Here is a 23,786-nt window from a genome sequence, read left to right as displayed (position 1 = left end):
AGAGCAGGCACCAGCATATAAAACAGATTAAGAAGTCTAATATATGCATAGTAAGATTATCTTCCACCAGTTATTTTAGTTTTTATGTAGTTTACCATACTATTAATTTAAACATTTCTGAGCTTGGGTGGCCAGATGGTACCTGAACCACTTGAATGCTTTTTTTCCTCGGTGTAAATAGGAAAATTGGAGACCTGATTAACAGAAATTGTCCTGTTCCTCTTGAAACGCAGGTGAACTACTGGACATATGAAATAAGACAGATATTCTAAATATGTTAAATGGTGTGAAAAATATTTCCTAACAGCTGTTAAATAATAATTTGAGAACACAGTAGCTGAGAAATGAAGGAACAATCACATTCTGACTTTTTGTGGATAGTTCTCAATTGGATGTATAGCAGCTTATAGATACCCTTTCACTCTGCTTCTGTGTTTTGATAAGTCTGTTAATGAAATTGAGTGCAGCTAATCACAGGGGATTACAGTTCAATGAGAACTAACCAGGGAGCAGGGAGAGGAAGTAGGAATAGAAATCAGTGTCTCCCACTTTCTTAGTGCTGTATAGTGGCCACTCCTCCATGTGTGCAGAGTCTTGCAGCATTGAATATGAAGTATAAGTAACATATGTACTAAAGAAGAGAAAATAATGAATTACCATGAATTTTATTTCCAGTTATACTCAGATGAGCTTGTTTTGCATGCCTTTTAGTCAGTCAGTCATCAGCCCAAAGCAGCTGTGTGAAATGTCAGTTGGATAAATTGAGAAAAGAATGTTTTATTGGACAGTTTAGCTTTAAAATTATGTTTTATTGGACGTTTAGCTTGACTGCCAAAATGAGCATCAATTCTGGAAACCTTTGGTAGAGCGGGTAACTCTTTCAGCTGAGAGGTAATTATTGGTATTCAACAGTCCCTTATTTGGAGAGAGAAGAAAGTGACAAACAGAACTCTTTCTAGTGTCCTTTTCTCTCCCTCTTTAAGTCTTAAAATCTTGGAATGATGGTTTGGTCACTTCTGAGGCATGTCTTATTTTTGTCTTTTTTGACCTAACTTTTGGATCACATTAATCAAATCAAATGCAGTCTTCTACAGACATTTAGAAAACATTTACTCCCCATTAAATTTGATATGGCTTTGATAGAAGTCTTTGCAAAAAAGTGAAAGGAACATCAGTGATTCAAAATTTAATTATTTTAAGGAAGAGGATAAACTTGTGGATTATAGATTACTCTGGGTTGAGTGTCTTATACTTCTTTAGTCCTGCTCTCACTTTTTTCTAGTCTAAAAGTAGATGCCACTGACCTATATTGGGTGAAATACTTTCCTAAATCAAGAAGGGGATTGCAACTGATGAGGTGCAAATTTTGTTTTGATGTAGAGCTAAGATTCACCTCCTTATTTTTTTCATCCCCACTTTTGCAGTGTTGCAGTGACAGACTTCTTGAGACCTTTTCAAAATTATCTTAATGTTTTCTGTGCTTCAGTGAGTAATCATTTTATTGGCAATAGAAGCAAGTTCAACTGTTGCAATTTCATTGCAGTATTTCATTAGGAGGGACAAACCTTATGTCTTGCAAATTACTTGAGCAAGGCAGGCAGAAAGATCACACAGAAAGGGATAATCTTGTCAAGGTGGGTAAGTGTTGTGTGCAGGTGAATATTGTAGTACAGTGTAATTTGCTGCTGTTTTAGAGATTCTAATGTGAATTCATCTCCTTATATGTGCAAACAACTAATTCCAAAGGAGTACTATGTTTTTCTATGTTTTTTCTTTCCCTTTTCCTTTTTTTTTTTTTTTTTTTTTTTTGGAAGGGTGAGGAGGATTCTGCCATCTCCCAGCTGCAATAAAGTATTGTTTATTTTCAATTCCCCCTTTATCATTTCTGATTAGGTTTCTACATTGGTTCTTTTATGAATTCTCTGCTTGTTTGCTTTAGGAAAAGTGTTCATAGTTGCACAAATATTGTTTAGCTTTGTAAGTATTGTTCAGTGCAATATGCTAGTTGTATTTTTTGAGCTTTTTTAAAAAAAAAAGAAAAGTACCCTGGCTTCCAATAAAAGGGTTACGTAGCATGTTTTTGTACTTGTGTTTGCTTTCCAGCTGTTGACAAAGGTTTTGTTTCTCAGATGAACCTTTTTGAAGCTCTGCGAAACGTGCCACAGTGCTTTTAGTTGTGAAAAGTACTCTTATGTTACGTAGTATCTGACTGTCTCCCTAAGCAGTATCCAGCGTGAAATATTTACACGGTAACTTTCTGTGAGAGGAAAGAGACTGTCTTAACTGTTGAACTCTCTAACCATCTTTTTCTTGGTGTGTTTTTGTTTTTTAACTGAGGAGAAGGAATGTATCTAATTGCTTTTTATGCCCCAAAATTACAACTTTATGATTAAACTCCCTGAGGTTATGGTGACGCATGTTTCTTCCCTTTTTTTTCCCTGGTAAATGGCAGTTATTTGGGGTAAATGGCAGCATGAGTGTTGTCTCTCTTGGAACTGGTGGCACAGCAACATGTAATTAAAAAGGTCAGGCAGTTATGTCCCTGTGGCTTGCGTATTACTATATATAATATCTGTGCATAATACAAATAATTCTGTTTAAAAACATACCTGGAGAAAGAGGTGATACTGCAGCTAGGAAACTGTGCGAAGATCCAGCTTCTCACTTCAGGACAGACGAGTTTAGGCTCCACATCAAGAAGTGAAATAAAGGAAAAGCTTTTGCTTCTTTTTATTTTGTACAGCAATTTCTTGGCAGAGTGTTTTAGGAATAACTACGCTTTTTCAGGAGCTGTGCTTGTTCTTTTGTCTGAGGATTTCTAGGAAAGCTTTTCCCTCTCTTGTGTTTTTAAAAATGAGGTAATTTTTGTCTTCTGCCACAGGCTGGCTAGCTCAGATGAAAAACCTTGCTGTGGGGTGCTGTGCAGGCCTGTGGCTGTACCTGGTGGCTGGGGGTGGTGGCCAGGCATTGGGATAACCTTGCCTAGCAGGAGAAAAGCAACCTTGTCCCTTTGCCTGTTCCCCACACAAGAGTTTTCCAGCCAGCTCGCTGGTGACATGTGGGTTGTTCTGCTGCTTTAGAAGTGAAAACAACACCAGATAAGCGCTTCATGGCAGTGGAGATAGTGGCTGTCACAAAGTAAATCTGCTTCCCCACCCACTTCCCAGCACAGCCAGCCTTGGGGCAGGGTGATGGCAGATGTGCTCCCTCCTTCCTCCCGGGTAAGCCTGTCTCCACCCCAGGAGGAATGCCATGGGTTTCAGTGGAGCAGGCCAGCAGGCTCTTCTCTCTGGGGCTACAGCCACCGCCAGGCTCTTCAGTATTTCTGCCTCAAAGGAAAAGGGGGAAAAAGAAAAACAACACAAAATTAGACTTTGGTTTATTTTGCTATGTTGTCTGGGGCTTGGGATTTAAAAAGCAAAATAAATCCTCTGTAGGTGTTTATTGCTGACAGTAGGAGTTCCAGGATTAGATTTGGGGTACAGAATAAGGATACAGGAAGCTCTTCAAAGACAGTTAATACCCCTGTCTTCAAACAGACCTTTGATGCAATCAACACATACTAATTACAGTCCATTTGGGAGGGTTATTAAAAGGGTAAATACACAAATGATATCAGATGAAAAATGGATTTTGAGTTTCAAAATGGAATGATACCCATTTATAAAAAAAAAGGCAATTCTGAAAATTATGTGTCAGTTTGTCATTTTGCCTTTGTATGAAGAATAACTGCACTGAGTCACGTAATGTGTTAGACAAATGTTCCCAATCACACTTAATGCATGTTTCTGTTACAGTTTTCTGACGTTTGTGTTTCCATGTAGATTCTTAAGCAGGATCAGATGTAGTGGAGAAGCTGCACCTGGTTTTGGGATAGTGCAGGGAGAATTGCTGTTTTATAAGGAATCCATTTTGAAACCAGTCGTAAGTCCCTATACAGAACCTAACAAACATTTATGATTTTTAAAAATGTGCATGCATATCCTTAAAAATAGGGTAAAATACTGACAGCAAGTGTGTCCCTTTCAGCAAAGACTGAAAAGTAAGGAGCTTATTAGGAGAGAGATGGTGAGTATAATTTATTTGATCCTCCTAATGGTTATTATAAGGATTGGTATGTTTGTTTCATCAATAAACAACCAAGAAAGAGGATGTCAGAGTAATGTATGATCTTGATGTGCATTGACAATTTGTCTTTGCATTGCTTAATTAAACAAAAAGAGAGGGCAGGGGGAATGAGGAGAGTGATTGGAGTGTAGTTTGAAACAGAAGAGACTGGTGTTTTCCAGGACAAATGAGCCATGTGGTATCCACACTGGGAATGCAGAAGATTCCAGGGAGGCTTGGAGAGAATCCCCCAGCTGTAAACATGAATGCTTGGAGGTCTGGGGTGTGATAAGAGGAGACTTCTAAAATGTCATGTTGTAACTGGTTCCTTTGGTTCACTTGTGCCATCCAGTCTTTTCCTAGTTCTGCTGATGTGCAGGAAGTGTCAGAGGTAGGCTATGAGTGTGATGCCATCTGGCAATTCTGCTTTCCTAGAAAGTAGTGATCTGTATGAACTTAATTTGAGATTTAAGCCGCAAACTGACAAAAACTTATCCCTTTTGAATCTATTACTTGTTACATAATTCTATTACTTCTTTTGGTGCTCTCCATGACAGACATGTTTTTTCTTTCAATTACATGTTACACTGGGTGATGTTCTCATGGTGGCATTAGATAAACTTGTTGTTTACAAAATCCTTCCCCGTTGCTAAGGGAGATAACTTCAGTAAGTTCAAGAGTAGGGATGTCAATAAGTGTATCTTCCTGAATCTTGCATGTCCTTGCATTTCCATTCACTGTTTGTATGCAATTGTTGCTGAAATTATTTGCATCATGCTGTGTGACTAAGTTTTGCAGTCTAATGGCTTGTTACTCAGTGTGAAATAATGCCCTTGAAGCTCAAAGCTGAGGTCATGTCATGCTCTTAGTTATGTCTGTGTGCACAAATGAAGTTAAATTGCATAAGCTTCTCAGGACTATGAGAAATAACTAAAATGACTCTTCACTACCAAAGATCTGTCAGCAGAGAGGACACACTTGTATTCACTCAGGAGTCAGCCATTACTGAAACAAAACCTGTCTTTTCTGGAGTTTTGGAGCAGGGAAGGGAGAAATGGGGCAGGGGGAAGATCTAAACTGAAGAGTATCATACAAGTGATTCATTAGTGTAAATTGGGAAACTTAACCCTGGTTTCATCCCAAGGTAATTTTGTCCCAGGACAAGTAACTACAGAGTTTTCTGCTATGGTATGTACTTCAGTGCTAAGTTAATTCACAGTCCTTTGAATTTTTCCTTGATCTGATGGCTCTGTTTGTCTATGAATCTCTGCAGCTCCAGGAAAAAAAAAGCACAGGAGTTTATTGTCTGATCTATAAAGAGAGTGACAGGAAGATCTTTACTGATAATATAAGGGAGGCACCACTATCGTTACATAAATTTGAGAGTGTTCTTTGGTGGAGTTTTCTTACAGTACAGCCATAACTCACTGTGATTCAAATCTGCTTGTTTGCTGTTTTAGCCTTGGCATGGGCGTGTTAATAATGCAGATTGTTACTGCTGTTTAAGAAACTTTAAAATTCTGCTGGGATCTAACAAACTGTGGATAGGAGGTGCAGAGTTGTAAGCAGCACTGCTGAGATTGCTTCCAACCACTGCTGGGAAGGCAGTGCTATTCCCATTGGGGTGCTTCTCTTGCCTTCTGCTTACGGGAAGAGGTTTTCCTATCAGTCTCTGCAACCAGCATCGGACAGAGCTTGTTCCCACCTCCCTTAGCTGGCTGGAAAATGAGCTCTTTGATCCTTTGCTTTGGGTAGTTGTTGTTTAAAGGGAGGGCAGGTGGAATGCTCTTCTCTGAAATCTCAGTCTGCTTACGTAAAATAGGGAATATGGAAGACTGTGGTCTGTCCTTTCCAACTGGGAGACTGAGCTGGACAGATGTTTCTTACTCAGTGCTGAGGAGGAAAGTCCCTGGCTAGGGGCTCTAGAATGAGGGTTAAAAGGTGAAGGAATCCCTTGGGGGCCTCCTGCTGCAATGATGGCTTCAGCCCTGCAGAAGTGAGAGCAAAGACGCAAAACTTGTGTCTCTTCATCCTTTCCTCCTCCTCCTCCTTCCTCTCATTGCAACTACTTTGTGTTTATTTTCCTACTTTTAAATTGCATAATTTAGTTCTTCCTGTCACTTCCTAATGTCTGAATCATAGGTAGCTCTTCCTACCTGCAGTAAACAAACATTTTACTCCTGGCACCTTTCCAAACATTGAGATTGTGTTTATGAAGGTGGAGGGGGTCCCTCTGGCAGTGTGTTTGGGAAGCTAATTCACTTGGGTACAGGTTGGATAAGCTGCTTACTGCATGCTTCTGTGGCCAGCTGACTTCCTTGTCTTTCCAATCTTCCAAACTGATGGAGCTGCTAGGCTGATCAGGCTGAGCAGGTGAATGGTAGCAGATAATAAAAGCAGCATATAAACAGTGGGCTGTGAGCTTCTGCAGTTAATAACAGTAGCAGGCAGATTGCCTCAAGTCTTGCTGCTGTTGGTCGTGCCCCTTGGCTCTCTCACACCTGGCATGTAGGTGCAGTGCTGAGGTACATGGTGTGTGTCACCTAACCAGTCACTTGGGAGAAATGCTGCCTGGTCTATCACTCGGGCTTTCCTCATTTTTTGGATTCTTTCACTGCAAGGCAAGAAGATAACACAGGATACTTTAGAGCACATGCCAGCCTCCATCAGCCTGCTGTACATCTTAGACCGCATTTGTAAAAGCTGCAAAATAAGAGTGTGTCATCCTCATTTTTCATGTTATTACTTCTCTTTCTTAGCTTTGAAAATATTTTATTTTATTTTATTTTATTTTATTTTATTTTATTTTATTTTATTTTTCAACCAACTGTGACTCCAGAATGATGGAGAGAAGACACAGCTGACACCCATGGAGGCTCCCCACCTCTCCTGTTGCATTTGCACTCTCTTTACTGATTTCTGTCCTTTATGAAGAAAATTCATCTTGAATCATCATAGACCAGCCTCACAATGTGCTGAACAATACAGCTCCTGCGCTGTTTGTGGAACTGTTAAATGGACTTCACTTGGTAAATGGAGACAGCAGAGGAAAGATCCAGTCCTTGTTTTGGCAACTTTGCATTTGTACCTTCCTACCCATCTGTGCCTCCTCATTTCCCTCTCTGGTTCTTCCTACTAAGATGGCAAGAAGGTGAGAATAAGTCAAATATGTTTAGGACAGATTAGATGAGGTAAGAACACCCTGAATATTATGCTGACTTAATTGTGCTTTCTTGTAAAAGAGAGAGACAGAGAACACCTTTTTCTTAAGTTACAACTTACCCTGACTTTTCTGACAGTGTTGTGCATAGCATGGGAAGCATATTCTCCATGCAGAAGATCTAAAAAACCTACCGAAACCATTTTGCAGGTTGTGCCAATAAGACAAAGCCATAGAATATTACTCTAGCCTAGTTAAGTACCAGTTTCAGAAGAGACAATTGAAGCAAAACAGCCCTGCTATTACATGTCATAGGAATGCCTCATGTTCCAGTTTGCTCTGGCGGAGGCTGCATATGCACAGGGAGATGGGGCTTCCCCTTGTGCCATTTTTTCTCATCCAGTCAGTAAATGAATGGATGAAGTTCCTCAGAAAGATAAATTTGAGATATTTTGGACCTGAGAGCTCATCTTAGTCGTGGTTGAGTTGGATATCCTTTCTGCCATCATTGCCTACTTGCACTGGTTGCCTATGTGTGATGAAAGAATTCCCTTTTTTTCTCACAATAGTGGGAGGAGTTACTTTTTCCTATGGTTGGGGTTGAAATGAGTTTTCTGTATGTGGAGTATGAAAATAATTTTCTTGGGGGTGCAATTTGGATAATGTACTGTTGTACATTCTAGGGAATTGGTAAGAAAATAGTGTGATAGAAGACAGCATCCTGTTAATAATATATTCCAGTCTAAAATCATGGCAACCTCTTTCATAATAATACTGTGCCATGTGGAAACAATTACATGAAAATATTTTTATCTTTTTGCTACATGTGTTTTGGAATTCTTGAAACTTAATAGTACGTATTCAAATAAATGCCATGTTGAGTAATGTAGAAAATACTTATGTGTCCTTTCTACACCGTGTGGTGAAAGTTTTGCTGAATCAGAAGCCAAAAAGTAAGGGCTGTGTCCTGTAATTATGGTATTACAGGACCTGTCTACTATTGTCTTTTAAGCTTGTAATATAAAGTGTTTTGATTAGAATGAAGATAACACTGACCAAAGTATAATAAAACCCAATTTTGCAGTCATTTGCATTACTTTGTCTTATAATGTTCCACAGTACTATTTTATCAGTTCTAGTCAATAAACATCACAGTGGTGTGTAAATCTTTCAATTTGAATTTGAGGTTATTGAATTATACTCTTGCATTGAATTTCAGTGATTGCGTTATTGCCATTCATCTGAGGCAATGACAATCTTGCTTTCTCAAAGGATGTTGGGCTTTTTATTTCTTTAAGACGACATAAGTAGTATTAAGGTGAAATCTGATGGAGTGTTGTACGATTTTTAGTAAATTGTTAAGCAGCGCTTCTGAATTGCTTGTGAAATTTCAGTAAGTCTCATTGTAAAGTGCAAATATTTCTCTAGGCAATTGAACTATGCAGCCTTAAGTTGCTATTAAAAGCCTTTATAGTATTATGAAAAAAAACATGCGAAGCTTTATACCAAAGCATGTCACTCTGTGGACAGGTGTAAGCCAAGAAAATGATTGAGACTACAATAGAAGCATGCTTTCCCATGAAATAAAATCCAGGGATGTAGCCACTGTAATTGTGCAATAAATTATCATAAATGTGATGTCATAGTCTCTGCAACTTTCTGAAGGGGTAGTCTGATTTTGAAATCAACCGAGTAGTGAATAACAAGCCTCTGAATTGGCTGAGACAACAGCAGACAAGTCTGCATCATTTGGGGAAAGCAGTCATCTCCTTAGTGAATTAAACTATTTCAAAATAGAACTTGTTGACTCAATGTGTTAATCTTGGCTTTTCATGAAGAACTGCAGCATCCAACACTGATTAATTTTTTTTTTTAAGAGATCCCTAAACTGCAGGCTACATAGTTAAAAAGAGACTGATTGGAAAAGAGTTCATTGAGGCTATTAAATGTAACTCTTCTGAACTGCATTTTTTCTCTGGTAGTATTCAACATTCAGCTGTAGAAAAAGGTCCCCAGATGCAGAAGTGATTGCAGGACTGGGCTTTTGATTTACAAGGATAATTTCACACAGGTGAAATTGCCCAAGGGTGTGTTGTGAAGATTAGACAAAACCAAGCAAATCTTTAAGATTTTAATGGCATAATTCAGAAAGTTTGTTTGGGATAATTATTGTATGTGATAGCAAGGACATATTGCTTGGGGGTCCCTGAACCTCCTTTTCTCCAGGCTACAGAGCTCCAGCTCTTTCAGCTGCCACTCACAGGACTTGTGCTCCCTCAGACCCTTCCCAGCTCCATTGCCCTTCTCTGGACACGCTCCAGCACCTCAATGTCTTTCTTGTCGTGAGGGGCCCAGAACTGGACACAGCACTCGAGGTGTGGCCTCACCAGTGCTGAGTACAGAGGGACAATCACGGCCCTGGTCCTGCTGGCCACGCTATTGCTGATCCAGGCCAGGATGCCATTGGCCTTCTTGGCCACCTGGGCACAGCTGGCTCATGTTCAGCTGCTGTTGACCAGCACCCCCAGGTCCTTTTCCACTGGGCAGTTTTCCAGCCACTCTGCCCCAGCCTGTGTTTCTGCCTGGGGTTTTTGCAGCCCAAGAGCAGGACCTGGCACTTGGCCTTGTTGAACCTCACACGATTGGCCTCGGCCCATTGATCCAGCCTGTCCAGATCCCTTTGCAGAGCCTTCCTATCCTCCAGCAGATCAACATTTCCACTCAGTTTGGTGTCACCTGTGAACTTACTGAGGTTGCACTTGATACCCTCATCCAGATAATTGATAAGGATACTAATCAGGACTGGCCTTAATATCTCTAAATTCTGCAACTATTTTTCTTCATAGATTCATAAAATCCAGTCTCCTGGAAGGTTGTATTTAAAGCCATTTGTAACTGCACTGTACCTCTAGAGACTTATTATTTTTCCTGCCTGCTCTAGTAGATCTATCTCTGTTTTTAAACTCTGAACTAAGTTTGGAATTAAGTGATAAAACTATTTTCTGAACTGTTAGAACTAGAGGGTATTTTTTTCTTTCTGTTCTCAATCAAGACTGATTTCTTCTGTTACAAAGGATTTGTGAGGTTATTCTATTCACTTGTGTATTTTTGTGAAATGCTCTTATGTCTATACTGAGGGAAGGAACTACATACATATTTTTCAGGAGACTTCATGGTGGAAAACATCTCTTTCTCTGTTTGGAAAGCATGTAGCAGGCTTTACGTGTAATTGCTTTTTTTTTAGTCTAATCTGGGCAGATTAAGAGATTCCTTTGTAGTTTGCTCATATGGAGATCCATGAAGGCCAAAATGGCTTGAATTTGTGCATAGGAACAATTGTCAGAATACAGACTGGTGAGCACGGGAAATTATCTCTGCTCTTTTGGGAGTGCTGCCAAGATAAGCTGCTGTCCTCTGTATCAGCTGTAAAGTTTCTTTGTGGTCATCCTTCAGTAAAGCCCCAAATAGGCATGCGTGGTTCGAATTCCACTGAGATATAAAAGCAAACACAAATATGAAAGCTGACCCCTGAAGGAATGCAATTTTAACTGTAAAGCCAAGATTTCTTTCATTTGATGATCTCACTACCCTAATAATAAAATAATTAGGTTTTTTTAATTTTATTTTTAATATAAGAAAACCTGAAGGCAATGGAATTCGCAACATGTGTTCCTTCATCTGAATGGGGTAGAAAGCTTTGGTGTCTTCGGGTGCTTTCTACAGCATCAGTCTTGTCTTCCCTGGACTGTGTCTCTATCAGGTACTTTTCTCCCAAACTGTGTCAGGCAAGTGTGAAGTGTTTTGGAGCTGGAAGATACATTTACAGTGGTGATATGGCCACTGGGCCTACTGATTTCTATTTTCACAAGTCTGTCAAAAATTCTCTAAGAATGATGTATGACAAAGCAGAATTAATTACTCTGCACAGGAGGTAATCCCTGTATTGTATGTGCCATCCCTTCCAACTCAGAATATTCTGTGATTTGATGATAATGTAATCCAAGCCTGTTGCTGTCCAAGAGGAAATAGTTGCATGAGCCTCCTCACCAGGATGTGACACAGATCAAGACACCAAGGGCTGCTGCTGGTTGAGCTAAAACTGACCGGGCTGCATGTTTTGAGTTTTGCTATGACCCTGATTGGGGGAAAAAGATAGAGCTGTCTGCATATCGATAGAAAAGCAAGTTGGAAGTGGTCCAGACAAGTTTGTGCACTCTCCAATTGTTCTGCTGCATCAATCTGTGCAAAGTATTCCTGGAAGGGGAGTCCGGGAGGGGGGTGGAGAAGGTGATGACTTGTTATTTTCTGATCTTGCTAACCGGCAGTGTTCTTAATGGGAATAACTGGAAATGAAGAGGCTACTCAGGTGTAATGAGGTTTAACTAATGTAACCAATGTTTCAACTTGTTCTACTGCATGTTTGCTCTAAGGCTTGTTTACGTATTGTATAAGCCAAACTCGCCTGTCTTGTTGGGTGAGTGTGGTTAAAGTCTGCAGAGCTACGTGAATGTACTGTGATATCTTACATAGCATTAGCAAAATATGGCCCTGTGCTATGACACACTAATGGCACCTGAAATCTCTGTGCTTTTCAGACACACCTCAGAATGATGATATCAATTTTTTGCAGATTGTGGGAAATTAGGCACACTCAAAGAATATCATGATACCAGTCTTTTGTATTTAAAAAATCAACCAAGGGACCTGAGTTCCTGACGGAGGCAAATGGGAGTTGCAGATTTTCTTATTGATGGTCTTCTGGGTTGTTCTGAAATGTAGTGAAAATGTTTGTGTTGATGGACAGTTTGTATCAAGTGAGGTGACTTATTTTTCTTTTTTTTAAACCCCTTTCCCAAGATCACTGCCTTCTTGGTCTTCTGGTGACCTTTTGGAGTTCATCACAGGAGTGTTTTTGGTATTTCATCTACTATAGCTACTATGAACAGCTTCTTTCACTGAAAAGATCTAGTGTAAAAAGAATGTAATAGTCATTCAGCATAACACTTCCATTGCTAAGGATAACTTTCTTTTCCTCTTAGACTAAGCTTCATGAGTTAATACTAAGCAAAATCTAGTAAAGAATTTTTCAAGTGAGCCAGTTAATCAGAGCTACTGTAAGTTGGTCGCTGTTGTGCTGAACAGAGAAACATGAAATTAGTCTGGTTTTGAACCAAGTTCTGCAGCTAATATATTTTTTGCCAGTTTTGTTCATGAGAACTGCTTCAGCTATCGAATCAGGTCTGTTGTAAAAGTTTGGGGGTTTGATGCTTAGAATTGCTTTTTGTTGTCCCTTTTGAACATTAGTATCTAATATTTACTTATCTCTAAGAATCTGAAGTTTCTCAAAAGACTTGAAGTTTCCCTCTGGAGTTATATCAGAATTGCTATCTAGATGAATTGAAGTAATTATAATCCATTGATTTAATGACCTTTGTAGAAAAATGTTTTGATAAAATAGAAATATTTGTTATTTCTGTCATAGTAAAAAATGAAACATTTTAATTTTAACATGAAAGCAATAATAAAATTTAATCAGAATACTAAAAATACAACTCCACTGACATTTTCAGATTATTTTTTTCTTTTGCTCTCCCCACTCTCTCAAAAGGTTGGAAGGAAGTGTAGCTTCATAATCTTTGAGTTTCCTGACTTTTCCTATTTTGATAGCCTTCCTGATGTGCTTATCGTAGTTTGCTTGGGATGGATTATTCAGAGTTTTTTAGGGTAACTTAAAGTGGAGATAGTGAGCATATATTTATGTATAGCTTACCACATGTCTTGTGTCTCAACATTTCTGAGCAGTTATCTGACCTCTATAATCTGTGTTACAGGAAGAAGATTCGTGCAAAATGCTGGTTTTATAGCAGTAGAGGCCATGACCCACAGTGATTTTTATCTGGAAATAATAGCTAGAAGGGAAAATGTTCCCTTGTTTGAAACTTCTCAGTAGTTTGGGTTTTTGGTGGTTTGGGCTTTTTTTTTCATTATTTGAATTTTCAGTCCAATTATTTTGTGTGCCATATAAGAAACTGCTGTCTTCATACTATAGTGACGTTAGCCCAGTGTGTGGGTACCACAGGGATGAAAATCTGACTTTCCCTGGGATCCAGAGGTACTGGTGGAGCCAGTGAGGGGCATGGAGCACTGTGAAGGTGCTGGACTTCACAGTTCTTTATTGCACTGTCTGACATTCCTGTGTGTCAAGAAACCTACAGGCAGAAGATCAGCCTTGAAGTAAAGGAAATTGTGACTGGTAAATTTTAAACTTACTCTGGAGCAGAATAGGTTTATCTAGCAAACTGGAGATAGTAGAGGAATTGCTTGCTGCTCTTACTGCCTTAAACCTCTCAGAGTTTGCAGAGAAGAACTGAGTAATGTGGTCTGCATGCACTGTGGGTGATTGGATGGCCTTGTATATTTACATTTGACTTATTGTAATATAGTAATTCTTCGTCTTCTAAAATTAGCAAAGCACAGCACAATTATAATACTTTCATGCTTCGGGATAAGCTTTGCATTTCATTAGTTCATTGGTTCTTATTTATGCTATGTCAGTTCAGGAAAAAAAAATGTTAAACTGGAATAACTTGTTTTGAAAGTTCAGTACAAGTGTGTGCTTTCTTTATCTCTAGTTTTGAATCTCCCACCTCTTCCCTTAATGTGAGAGTCTGCCTGGCTGTCCTCTCTGTTGAGTTGTAGACATCACCACAGAGCAGCATCAAAGCAGTTTATTTGCTTTCAAATACATGCATATATTTGATGAGAAGTTTTTTAGTTGACACCCCACTAAATCCTCCTGGTTTTTTTTCTTCCCTCCCCACGCAAATATTTTTAGGACAAGATTTACTGGTAAAAATAGTAACTCATTAGAGGCACCTTGCTTTAGCTGAGTTACGCTTCTCATTAGAAACTGGTGTTTGTGCCTGTCCGTGTGGTGGCCTTTGTCACCTCAAGGGCACCATGCTCTGAGTGGCCACTTCTTTCTCCTAAGTCATGGCCTTCAGCAACAGTGGTTTGTAACTGTTTGGGGAGGAAGTTTGGTCAGTAATGTGAGGGCAGCTTTTCTTCTCCCCCCTCACCTTACCCCCTGTTGGGTGTAGGGCTGGAGGCTGCTCCCTGCACCTCCCTCTCCTGCTCTGGGGCTCTTAGTCCGTGCACAGCTTTCCAAGGAGACCACCAAGTATGTCTGACTGTCCCCAGGGAATCCCCAGAAGTTCCTGCCCCTCTGCCTTGGGCTGGCACTGCTGCTTTGCTTGTGCACCTTGCGGGGTCTCTCCCACCTGGGCTGGATGCTGGTGGGAACGGAGATGCCTGTGTTCCTACGGGAAGCCAGGCTCTTGTGTTTATCTTCCTCAAGCGCTGCTTTAAAGTTATCTGGCAAGGAGTGCATGCTCTTTAAAGATCATAGTCTTGCAGTATTTTTATGGATACTTTGAAAGGCAAAAGAGCACTCTTGGGTTAGCAGGCAGATGAATGGATGTGGCCCTGGGGCCTCCCGCGCTGCTGGAGCGCTGCGCTAACGAACCCTTCAGACAAAACCAGAAGGATGAGCCAGTCAGCAGTCACATTTCTCTTCCTCCTATGGCTTGGTGCAGAGGCTGGAGTGAAAGATGAAACACTCGCCCTTAGACCACTCTTCAGAGTGCAGCCACCTACTTCATCTCGGGGTTTTTCCTCACAGTTGATGTTAATGGAAATGGCCTTTTTTGCCGCACATTTTTCTTGCTCAGAGGCTTCTCTGTGACTTTGTAGTGAAGTCATAAAAGCTCAAATCTTTGCTATCGCAGCCCTTGCCATAGCAACATGCGTCATAGCCGAATAATTATTTATTTAATGGGTTTAATTATGAAAACTGGGAAAGGCACTTACGAAAACTGGATCAGGTAGGGAGAAAAAAAACCACTAGTTTTAAAGTAAAACCAAAAACCAGCAACACTTTCATGATAGCCTGAGACAGGAATAAGTTAAGTACTGCAACCTTGGTTTTAACTACTTTACTTTCTTCTCTGTCTGCCTTTTCCTCCTTTTAAAATCGCTTTTTCTTGTCCACTGTGCAAAAACTGTGCAGCTGCTTCAGTGATTCCCTCCCTCCACCCCATTTTCAAACCTATAAATACATTTCCTTTGTCATGTTGTTCCCTAAAATCTTTGCTTCCAGATAGCTTTGCTATTTAAAATCTTTCATCTTTGAATTTCATACTATCATGTAAAAAATAATTAGAAAGCCTGAAATCAAATGCTCTTTTTCGGTCTTTAAATTTTAGATTGTCTACATCTTTCTCTCCATATGTTCAGAAATCAGTGTTTCTATTGACAAGCCTTCTCAGAAAGAACCCTCTACAGGAATAAAATTTAAAGTATTTAAGAACATACAGACACTAGCGCATTCTTAGAGTAGAGAAACTATGTATTTTTTATAACAATCACTTCTATGCTCTGGAGGATTTCCTCATTTATTATTATCAGTGTATACACCAAAAGTTACACGATCTGCAGCAACTGGTGGACTGATCGCTGATTAGCAGTGGTTCTTTTTCCTTCGTTCATGAGGAAAGAACGAAATGAGACAAATAACTTTATTGATTCCCTTTGAGACTTACTGACGTGTTTTGAATCTTTCAATTTGAATTGATAGAGAACTTGGTAGCCATAGCAGAAAAATAACTGGACTCTTGGCAGAGATGTGCTTTCCTGGTCTCTGCTCTCAGGCTGCACTGGAGTCCTGAATTAGAGTGAGAGAAAGTGGAGTGGGAATATCAGAGCAGGTTTTGCAGTTCAGGATTTTATAGATGGTTCTTGCCACAGATACACTGAAGGCGGGTTGCGAAATATGATTGGTGACAGAGCAATGAATTGTTAATCCAGGATGAGGCTAGAATTTCAGATTTGTGAACTTTTGGCATGGAGAGAAGGGTGGGGTTTTGGAAGGAAATTAATTTGCTGGATCATGATATAAAATGCAAAGACTTTTGACTGAATAGCTCAAAAAGTAACTTGGAGCAACTTTTCTGTAGAAGTTATTACTGGAGTCAGAAGCCATTATTAGTAAATATTCCTGCTCAGTCCTGATGCACGGAAGCAGAATTTCCCTTTTTTTGTTGTTGTGTGTGTTTGTTCTTCTGGGGTTTTTCTTGGGTTTTTTTAGTGCTGAAAAGTGAAACTTTACATGTTGGCATGCTGACTGAAGTGCTTTTTCAGTAGTATCTTTCTTGCTCTGTAGGAAAAGGAGACATCCACTCCTCTGCTACCTGCAGAGAGCTTTGTGGGACATAATCTTTCTTTTCTTCCTTGGAAAATTACTTATTTGAATTTTATTCCACAGATGTGACACAAGACTGTGTACAAGACTCACAGACTGATAATAGTATGTTGGGAGAAAAGTCTCGCATTAATGGTTACACTCTTTTATCTTCTTGGCTGCCCACGAAAGTCTGCCTTTTGGAATTGCAATGAGGGAGTGCCTTAGACTTGGGAGCTACTTTGTGGCATTGCTCTTCACAAGAGGAATCAGCAAAACCTTTTGGCATTAAAAACAGAAAAGATGAAAGGAAAAAAGGCAGTTCTAAAAGCAGACTGTGGGGTGTTGAGTTCTTGCTGGTCCAAATGCTGTGTGAGTGACATGTATTTTTTTAACCTGTGGATGCAAACCACCTGAGGGCAAATGAATGCATGTGCCCCCTGGGCTACCACAGCAGAGCCTCAGAAGTATGGTTCTGTAGCTTTGCGAAGTTCACGGATAGACTTGGTGGTGGTCCAACAAAGCATACTTTTATACTGCTATTTAATCTTTACTCTGCATTGAATCCAAGCATAAGTTTAATATTCACAATATTGCTTTGTAAGTTTCTCTAGGCCTTCAAAGAAAAAGCCATAGCATGTTAAAAGTACTAATGCAAAGGTATCCAGAAATGTGCACAAACTCATAATGTATCTCTCTTTACAGCTGTTTTGACTTAAACTGTCTCTTTTAGTCAAGCTTCCAAAATTTAGAGGAAACTTGCATTGGAAAGTTTTCAATTAAAAATAGAAGGAGAGCTCCCATTTAAAATCACAACACTATACTGTCAATTTGGATAACCAAGAGCTATCTGAGGTCATCCGCAGCATGTTGTGATCCTTGTCTTGGTTTTGAAAGACAGGTGTCTGCTAAGGAAGGCAGGAGCCTCCCTTGGATAGAAAATGTAACCCCCTTCCCTCCAAATTATTAAAATTTTGAAATTAAGGGATTTTCAGGCAAAGATATGAGAATAACAGTTCTTTACTAATATATACAACAGGGCAATAATACAGAAATACTGGCTTAACCTGACAGAGTCAGAGTACAACCTGACACCCTGTTGGTCAGGGTGGTGGTAGCAGTCAGATTAAATGGTGGCTGCAGTCCTCTTGAAGTGATAGACGTGGTTCTGTTGAAGCGGTGATCTTGTAGAAGGGTCTGGTCTTCCTCTGAGGGTCCAGTGGTGGTTACGTAGCTCTTGTCCTCTGGGAATCCAGTAGATAAGAGCTGCCTGTGGTGTTCCAAACCTTAGATTATATCCAAGTAGGAATGTTTGGTTCCTCCCCCTGGGCGGAGCATCTCACAATGGGATGATGTAATTTTATGGGTCAGGCAGTGAGGCTTGATAGCTCAGTAACAGAAAATATCTCTCCTGAGGGAGTTATCAGAGATATGTCATGGAAAAAACAAAGAGCACTGCCCCACCCGGTTTTAACAGACAGTGATAGAATACATGCTTTTGGTTACATCTTACATTGTAACCTAAGACAATACTGTTGGCTGAGGAACTTGGGGTATCTTGTTGGTGTCTGACTTGGTGTGTCCAGCAGATGCTTCTCTATTAGAGTGAATTTACCAGGGATCAAAAGTTTGTTGTTTGGGTGTAGTGCAGCCTTTGCATTTGGAAAGGCAGGTGAAGTTCTGACAGTGTCCTTTCCTCCTAAGCTACTCCCCCCTTTTCTGCATCAAAGTGGGTCTTCTACATGTGGGTCAGCACCCAGAGTTTGTAGTTGCTGGGCAGGAATGTGTGTGTATATTGTTTCTTTCTGCAGCAGAAACGTAGCACATCCACAGTGAAGCTCTGCAGTCTCCTTGAATGACTGTCCTGATTTAACCCCAGCTGGCAACTGTGTAACAGTTACTTGGGAAGACCGAACATCCCTCCTTCCGTCTTCTTCCCTCCCCTTTCTATGCTGAGCATGGTGTTACATGGCCTGAAACATCCCTTTGGCCAGTCAGGGTCAGCTGTCCTGGCTGTGTCCCCTCCTATCTCCTTGTGCATCCCCACCCCCCCTCACGAGTGGGATGAGAGGCAGAAAAGGCCTTGGCTCTGTGTAAGCCCTGCTCAGCGGTGACAAAAAGCATCCTCATTATCAAAGCTGCTTCCAGCACAAATCCAAATTATAACCCCATACCAGCTACTATGAAAAAAATGAACTCTAGCCCAGCCAAAAGCAGCACATTGACACTTTAAGGAAAATGGTGTAGAAGAAGATGTGCAGGTGGACTTCTTTCTCTGCTGTTGCTTATCTTTGCTGGATTCCTCTTCTATTGATGTGATGAATGCTCCTACTTCATACAGAAACTTTCGTTCTTATCTTGGGCTCTGAGTATAGCAATCTGGAGTAGCTGGCCTGCAGCAGGCAGACTGTGCTTCAGAGGAGAGGTGCTTTACTGGGAGCTTTAGAAGTGAGCCTACACCTGCTGAGAAGGGAGTGGTGGGAATAACTTGCACCTAAGAATACAAACAAGAAAAGCCAAAAGGAATAGGAGAACTTCGTAATGTTACAGTCTCTTCCATTTTCTTAAAGTAAGGTCATTAAATTTACCCTTTGTTTCCTTAAAGCTTTCTCTGGGTGTGGGAAGCCTTAGCCTTATAATCCAGAAACTGTTGATAAAATCCTGTTTCTTCCACTGCAGTTTTTTTATCTTTTTTTCTTGCCAGTATCTTGACAGCGAAACTGTATTTCTTCAGAGGAAGATCAGATGTTCTTTTAACATTGCACCAAAACTGTACCACTTAACCATGTTTTGATGCATAATGTAATCAGCTTGATTGCTTTTTAATATGTCATTCAGACCTACAGTTGCTGTCAGCTGGGCTGAATCTGTTCTCTTGGGGAATTTCAGTATTGCTTTTTGGTGGATCACAGCACCTGGTGGTAACAGGGTTTTTTTCCTTAGGTCTGAATCTGTGTCCCAGGGAAAATGGTGACTTTACAGGGGAAAGCTTGCTACAGCGGGGATACTGTAACACGCCTATATCAAACCAGGAGTCCCGTGGAAAGGAAATATATATGTGGACAGATTCTTGGTAGATGTTTCAGAGATGTTTATTTCTCCAGCCGCATGGCCGGGGCTCTGCCGAGGAACTGCTACAGTCACGGGACCCAAGGGTCCTTCTGCCCGCGCAGGGAACACAAACCAACCAATGGGAACGAGGCTGAGCAGGGGCAGGGAAACCCCGTGTCTGTGCCCTCAGGGCCCCTCTCCCAGGGCTCCATGGCAGGGGGGAGGGACCCCAACAAAAGCTGAAGCAAGGTGTGAAGAATGTGCTGGGTTCTTGGTCTTCCTTCTGGGGAGGAGAAGGGCTGAACAGAGCTCAGCCTTTCTGCACGAGTACCAGGTGGCACAGCTGCACTGGTGTATGACAGGCATAAGTGATGCTGGGTACATACCTTGCAGGTTTTCTCAGGAGGAGAATCTGAGGAAGATGAAGTGGCAGCCTGGAAACTGTGCTTCTGAGAAGTCTTCTTCTTGGATATTAGTTGTGCATGGCTTATTATTGTTTGATCACTGCAAAACTAGTACTAAATTGTAACAGCTTTAAATGTGTTCTGTTTACTTTGCAAATCACAGTGCCAGGTTCCATTAAGAGACAGGGTTTTTCTTTAGAGTGTTTTGAAAGGCTTTATTGACAGTATGAGGTGTGAAAATAAGACATACATGTGGCTGTACTTTTTTTATTCTTCCCCATCTGAGTGTTGTAGCATCTTTAATATGAATGTGATCTCACTAAAATACCAGATGGTTGAATGTGGAACCTTTTCATGTTGTGCATTCTTCATTAATTATGAACTAGACAGGCTTGACTAATTAAGATTTTCAGTTTTCTTATTGGGGGTGTGCTGGTCCTAGAAAATACAGGTGCTTCCATTTCTCCTTCATTTAAAGGAAATATAAAAAACAACCTAAGCAAATCAAACCCATGTGGGCTCATTAGAAATCTGCAAGTGACATAGGTAAGAAATTACGTTTGGCATTTTCATGTGTTTGCTTGCTTAAGCATACTATTATAGCTCTAAGTATTCAGAGACCTTTCTCTTAACAGCAGTGTGCCTAATTTTCTGTGGCAAGATGCTTGGCTGCAGCTTGAATGAGTTAAAAATGGCAAGTAGCTGTTTTATATATAGTGGGCACAAAAAAAAAAATGGAACATAATGAAGTACTTGTGAAGTGTCCTTAAGGAAGAAAAAGGTCTCTGTGTGGGAGTGTGAGGAAGGATTAAAAGAGACAGTTGTTAATCCCTCTCCCCTCTTTTTAAAGAAAGAAGGATAACACTGGAGAAAAACTATCGCTAATTAGAAAGACTTAGAGATAAGAGCATATTGGTTAAAACCAGGCTAATAACTCACCCTTTCAGGCTGATTTTGCACTGCAAATGACTTTATTTTGCATAAAATACAGATACTGGTTTCTTATTTTCATGTCTGCTTCTTTAGCCTTTCCTCCTTCTTTCCTTTCTCTGTAGAAAACTTTTTGGCGAGGCTATTGATGCAAATTTGACCTTTAAGTTTTTGACTGAACAGCTCGTGTATCAGGAAATAGCTTAGAATGTGCAAGATAATTTATTGCAGGAATTTGGTGCATTTTATCACTCTTTGAAACTTCCAAGGCCTTTTGAAACTCCATCTCTTTAATCTTACCCTTTACCAAGGGGAGGTTCTGCTTGTCAAGTGTCCGCGCAGGGTGCTCAATGGTGAGGCTGAGGAGGTGGTTGCCTTGTAAGTGCCTTGCTGCGTGAACAGTGACAGCTATCCAGCAGGGAGGGGGATGTCTCTCTGTCTTTTTCTGTTTTGCACCAAGCTGTGTTCCGTGTTAGGTGGCACAGCAGGTGCCAGCATGAGTAGCGCTCCAGTGCTGGTGCTGTGTGAGCAAGCAGCTCTCTTGCCCATCTCTCTGCCCACTGGCTGCCAAAGGGAGCTTGCTGAGCAGAGAGTGCAACCCCCTGCATTTCCTCTGGCTGTCCCTTGCCTATTCCTTCTGTGGCCATATAAATATGGAGCAGTTGAAGTCACTCAGTTGGCTATGGGCCAGCCTGTGCTGGATGTGCAGCTGGATGTGAAGACCACTCTAACACACAGGCAGGGATGTGAGCCATGGAGAGGGGCAGCACCAAGGGCAAAGGTATGTCTGGTCTTTCTGTACTGCTCTCTTCAGCATATCCAAATCGTGCACTTGACATTTCCTGGATTCTCCTTACTAGACTCCCTTTCTCTCCCACTGGGATAATTCTACTTTCTCTCTGGTTAGGCAGAGCAGTGCTGATTTGTAAGCTAATGGTCTGCCTCCATTAAGTCATTAAGCAACCGTGCTTCATCTTGTTCAACAGGCTTGGCTTTTAAGGTCAGTAGATCTCTGTGTAACAAAAGGGCAGGTGTACATCTATAAGCATATAATAAAAATCAGACTTTTTAAAATTGTAGCAGGAGTTCTTTGCACGTGATTACTACTGGTACAATAAATAGAAGTAGCAACTCAGATTATTATCATCATTATTATCTTGAAAGTTTCTGTTTCCCTTTTCTTTTTTGGAAAAAATCAAGCATTTTGCCTAAAATAATACAGAGGTTACTAAATTAGGGTGAAAAAAAATATGTGAAATCTGAAGTCATCTTGACTGGGATTTCATGTCCTAAATTGATAAACCCATTTCACAGGCATAGAACTGGTATTTCTCTTTGCTTGTACTCTCAGTGACTCTTTACTTGGATATAAAGAAACTGTGTGGTAGAACACTAACTGGATTTACTACAGTAGGTAATATGCTTTTTCTTGAAACAATGTTGATCAACTGTAATAAACATTGAAATACAGTCTTTGCTATTGCAGTAGCTTTTTCAAACTGCTGTGCTACTGAAATGATCTGTGTTTATGTTCAAAACTGTGATTTCTAGTGTACCAAGGCTGTTGCAAAACATTTCATTTCTTCTTAGTGCATTAGGTCTGGCAAGTGCCTCACTCCATGCTTTTAAGAAAAACTGTGAAAGACAAAGAGAAATGAGGAAGGAAAGTGTGTTTTGCAGACATCCTGCACACTTTGTCTCCCTCCATGTGAAGAACAGACTTTTTCCCTGCCTCGTGCAGCACCTGTGTTAAAGAAACTTTGGTGAGATAATGTATTGTCCAGAGATAAATGGTGTTCACTCCTCAAGTGAGAAAATATAGAACTAACCTTGGCTGCTGTCATGTTCTGGGTAGTGGTGTTCTCATACTGAAAATAAACTTAACTCTTCCACTATTTCTGCTTTTAGGAGTTGTTGTACTGACTTTGCTTTAAAGGAGAAACTTAGCTCTGACTATGCTTTCAAGCTCACCCAACAGTAGTAAACACTCATGTGAAGGTTTTTGTTCTGTGTTTTTTTTTGGTTTTCTGTTTGTTTTGTTTTTTAACTGTAGACTTTGGGATAGGTGCTTGTAAGACTGGGATGTGAGATATTTCTTGATTTGTATAAATTCTTGTGTCTTATACATGCAGTTTTAACTGTAACTGGCTTTTGTCTTGTAAGGCTTGATCGAACACTTTCCTCTGGCTGCATTTAACTACCCACTTAAAAGCATTGGAGAATAATTTGCAAAGTGTGTTCTGAGTGGCAAATCTATAACAGCCCATATGAAATACAACTAGGATTTCTTATTTAGGTGTCCGGATCTGATGGTAATACAGAATGAGAATATTTGTAGAGAGAAGTGAAATAGTTCCCAGTCACTTATTTCAGTACGACTTAGTCTTTCTGTGTGCTTAGTAAAAAAAAAAAATACAGAATATTAAATGTCCCAGAGACAACTGGGGAGATGGCAAGGTTTTCTACCTTTCCTGTCTGTCAAACTAGATGGCATAAAAGTGACTTTGAGCTGTCTTGTGGTTTTAAATTTTTTCCTCTGTGTGTGCTTCTCCTGGTGTATGTATTTTTTGGTAATAGTTCTTAGGAGTACCAGGAGTATCACTTGTGCTTTATTACAAGTAGTTTGTGTACTCATGGCATAAATACCAACCTCTTTGCTTCACCTCAATATGAACAAAAATGTTTTGTTTATGCTCTGCTCTTATCCATAACTATTGAATTAATTATTTGTAGGTCTCAGATTAAAATTTCCTGTTAAAATACTTGCATAATTCCTGTTGAAGTATTTCTTAGCCTTTCATAATCTAAGACAAAAGAAACATGATGTCTGACAGGAGTTGCTGCTTTCTCTTCAGGAGCCAGTGCTTTCTCTTCCTATTGTCTCCTTTCAGTTGTT

The 23,786-nt window shown here is 40.3% G+C and overlaps 1 protein-coding gene across 8 annotated transcripts in view; it reads left to right on the top strand.

The window, feature by feature from the left end:
- The window catches only part of GAB1 (GRB2 associated binding protein 1), a 98,902-nt gene that overhangs the window by 5,615 nt on the left and 69,501 nt on the right, over positions 1-23,786 (top strand). For 6 of the 8 annotated variants that reach the window (XM_032108556.1, XM_032108557.1, XM_032108555.1 and 3 more), the window contains exon 1: positions 21,558-21,671. The exons of the other annotated variants lie outside the window; for them this stretch is intronic. In XM_032108556.1, the coding sequence (XP_031964447.1) occupies positions 21,573-21,671 (99 nt within the window). In that variant the 5' untranslated portion in view covers positions 21,558-21,572. Of the gene's footprint in view, positions 1-21,557; positions 21,672-23,786 lie in introns of those variants that run through there. 8 annotated transcript variants of the gene reach the window in all.

This window comes from Corvus moneduloides, chromosome 5 (genome assembly GCF_009650955.1).
Source record: "Corvus moneduloides isolate bCorMon1 chromosome 5, bCorMon1.pri, whole genome shotgun sequence".
Lineage (NCBI taxonomy): Eukaryota > Metazoa > Chordata > Aves > Passeriformes > Corvidae > Corvus > Corvus moneduloides.
This window is presented reverse-complemented; position numbering and strand designations above follow the sequence as displayed.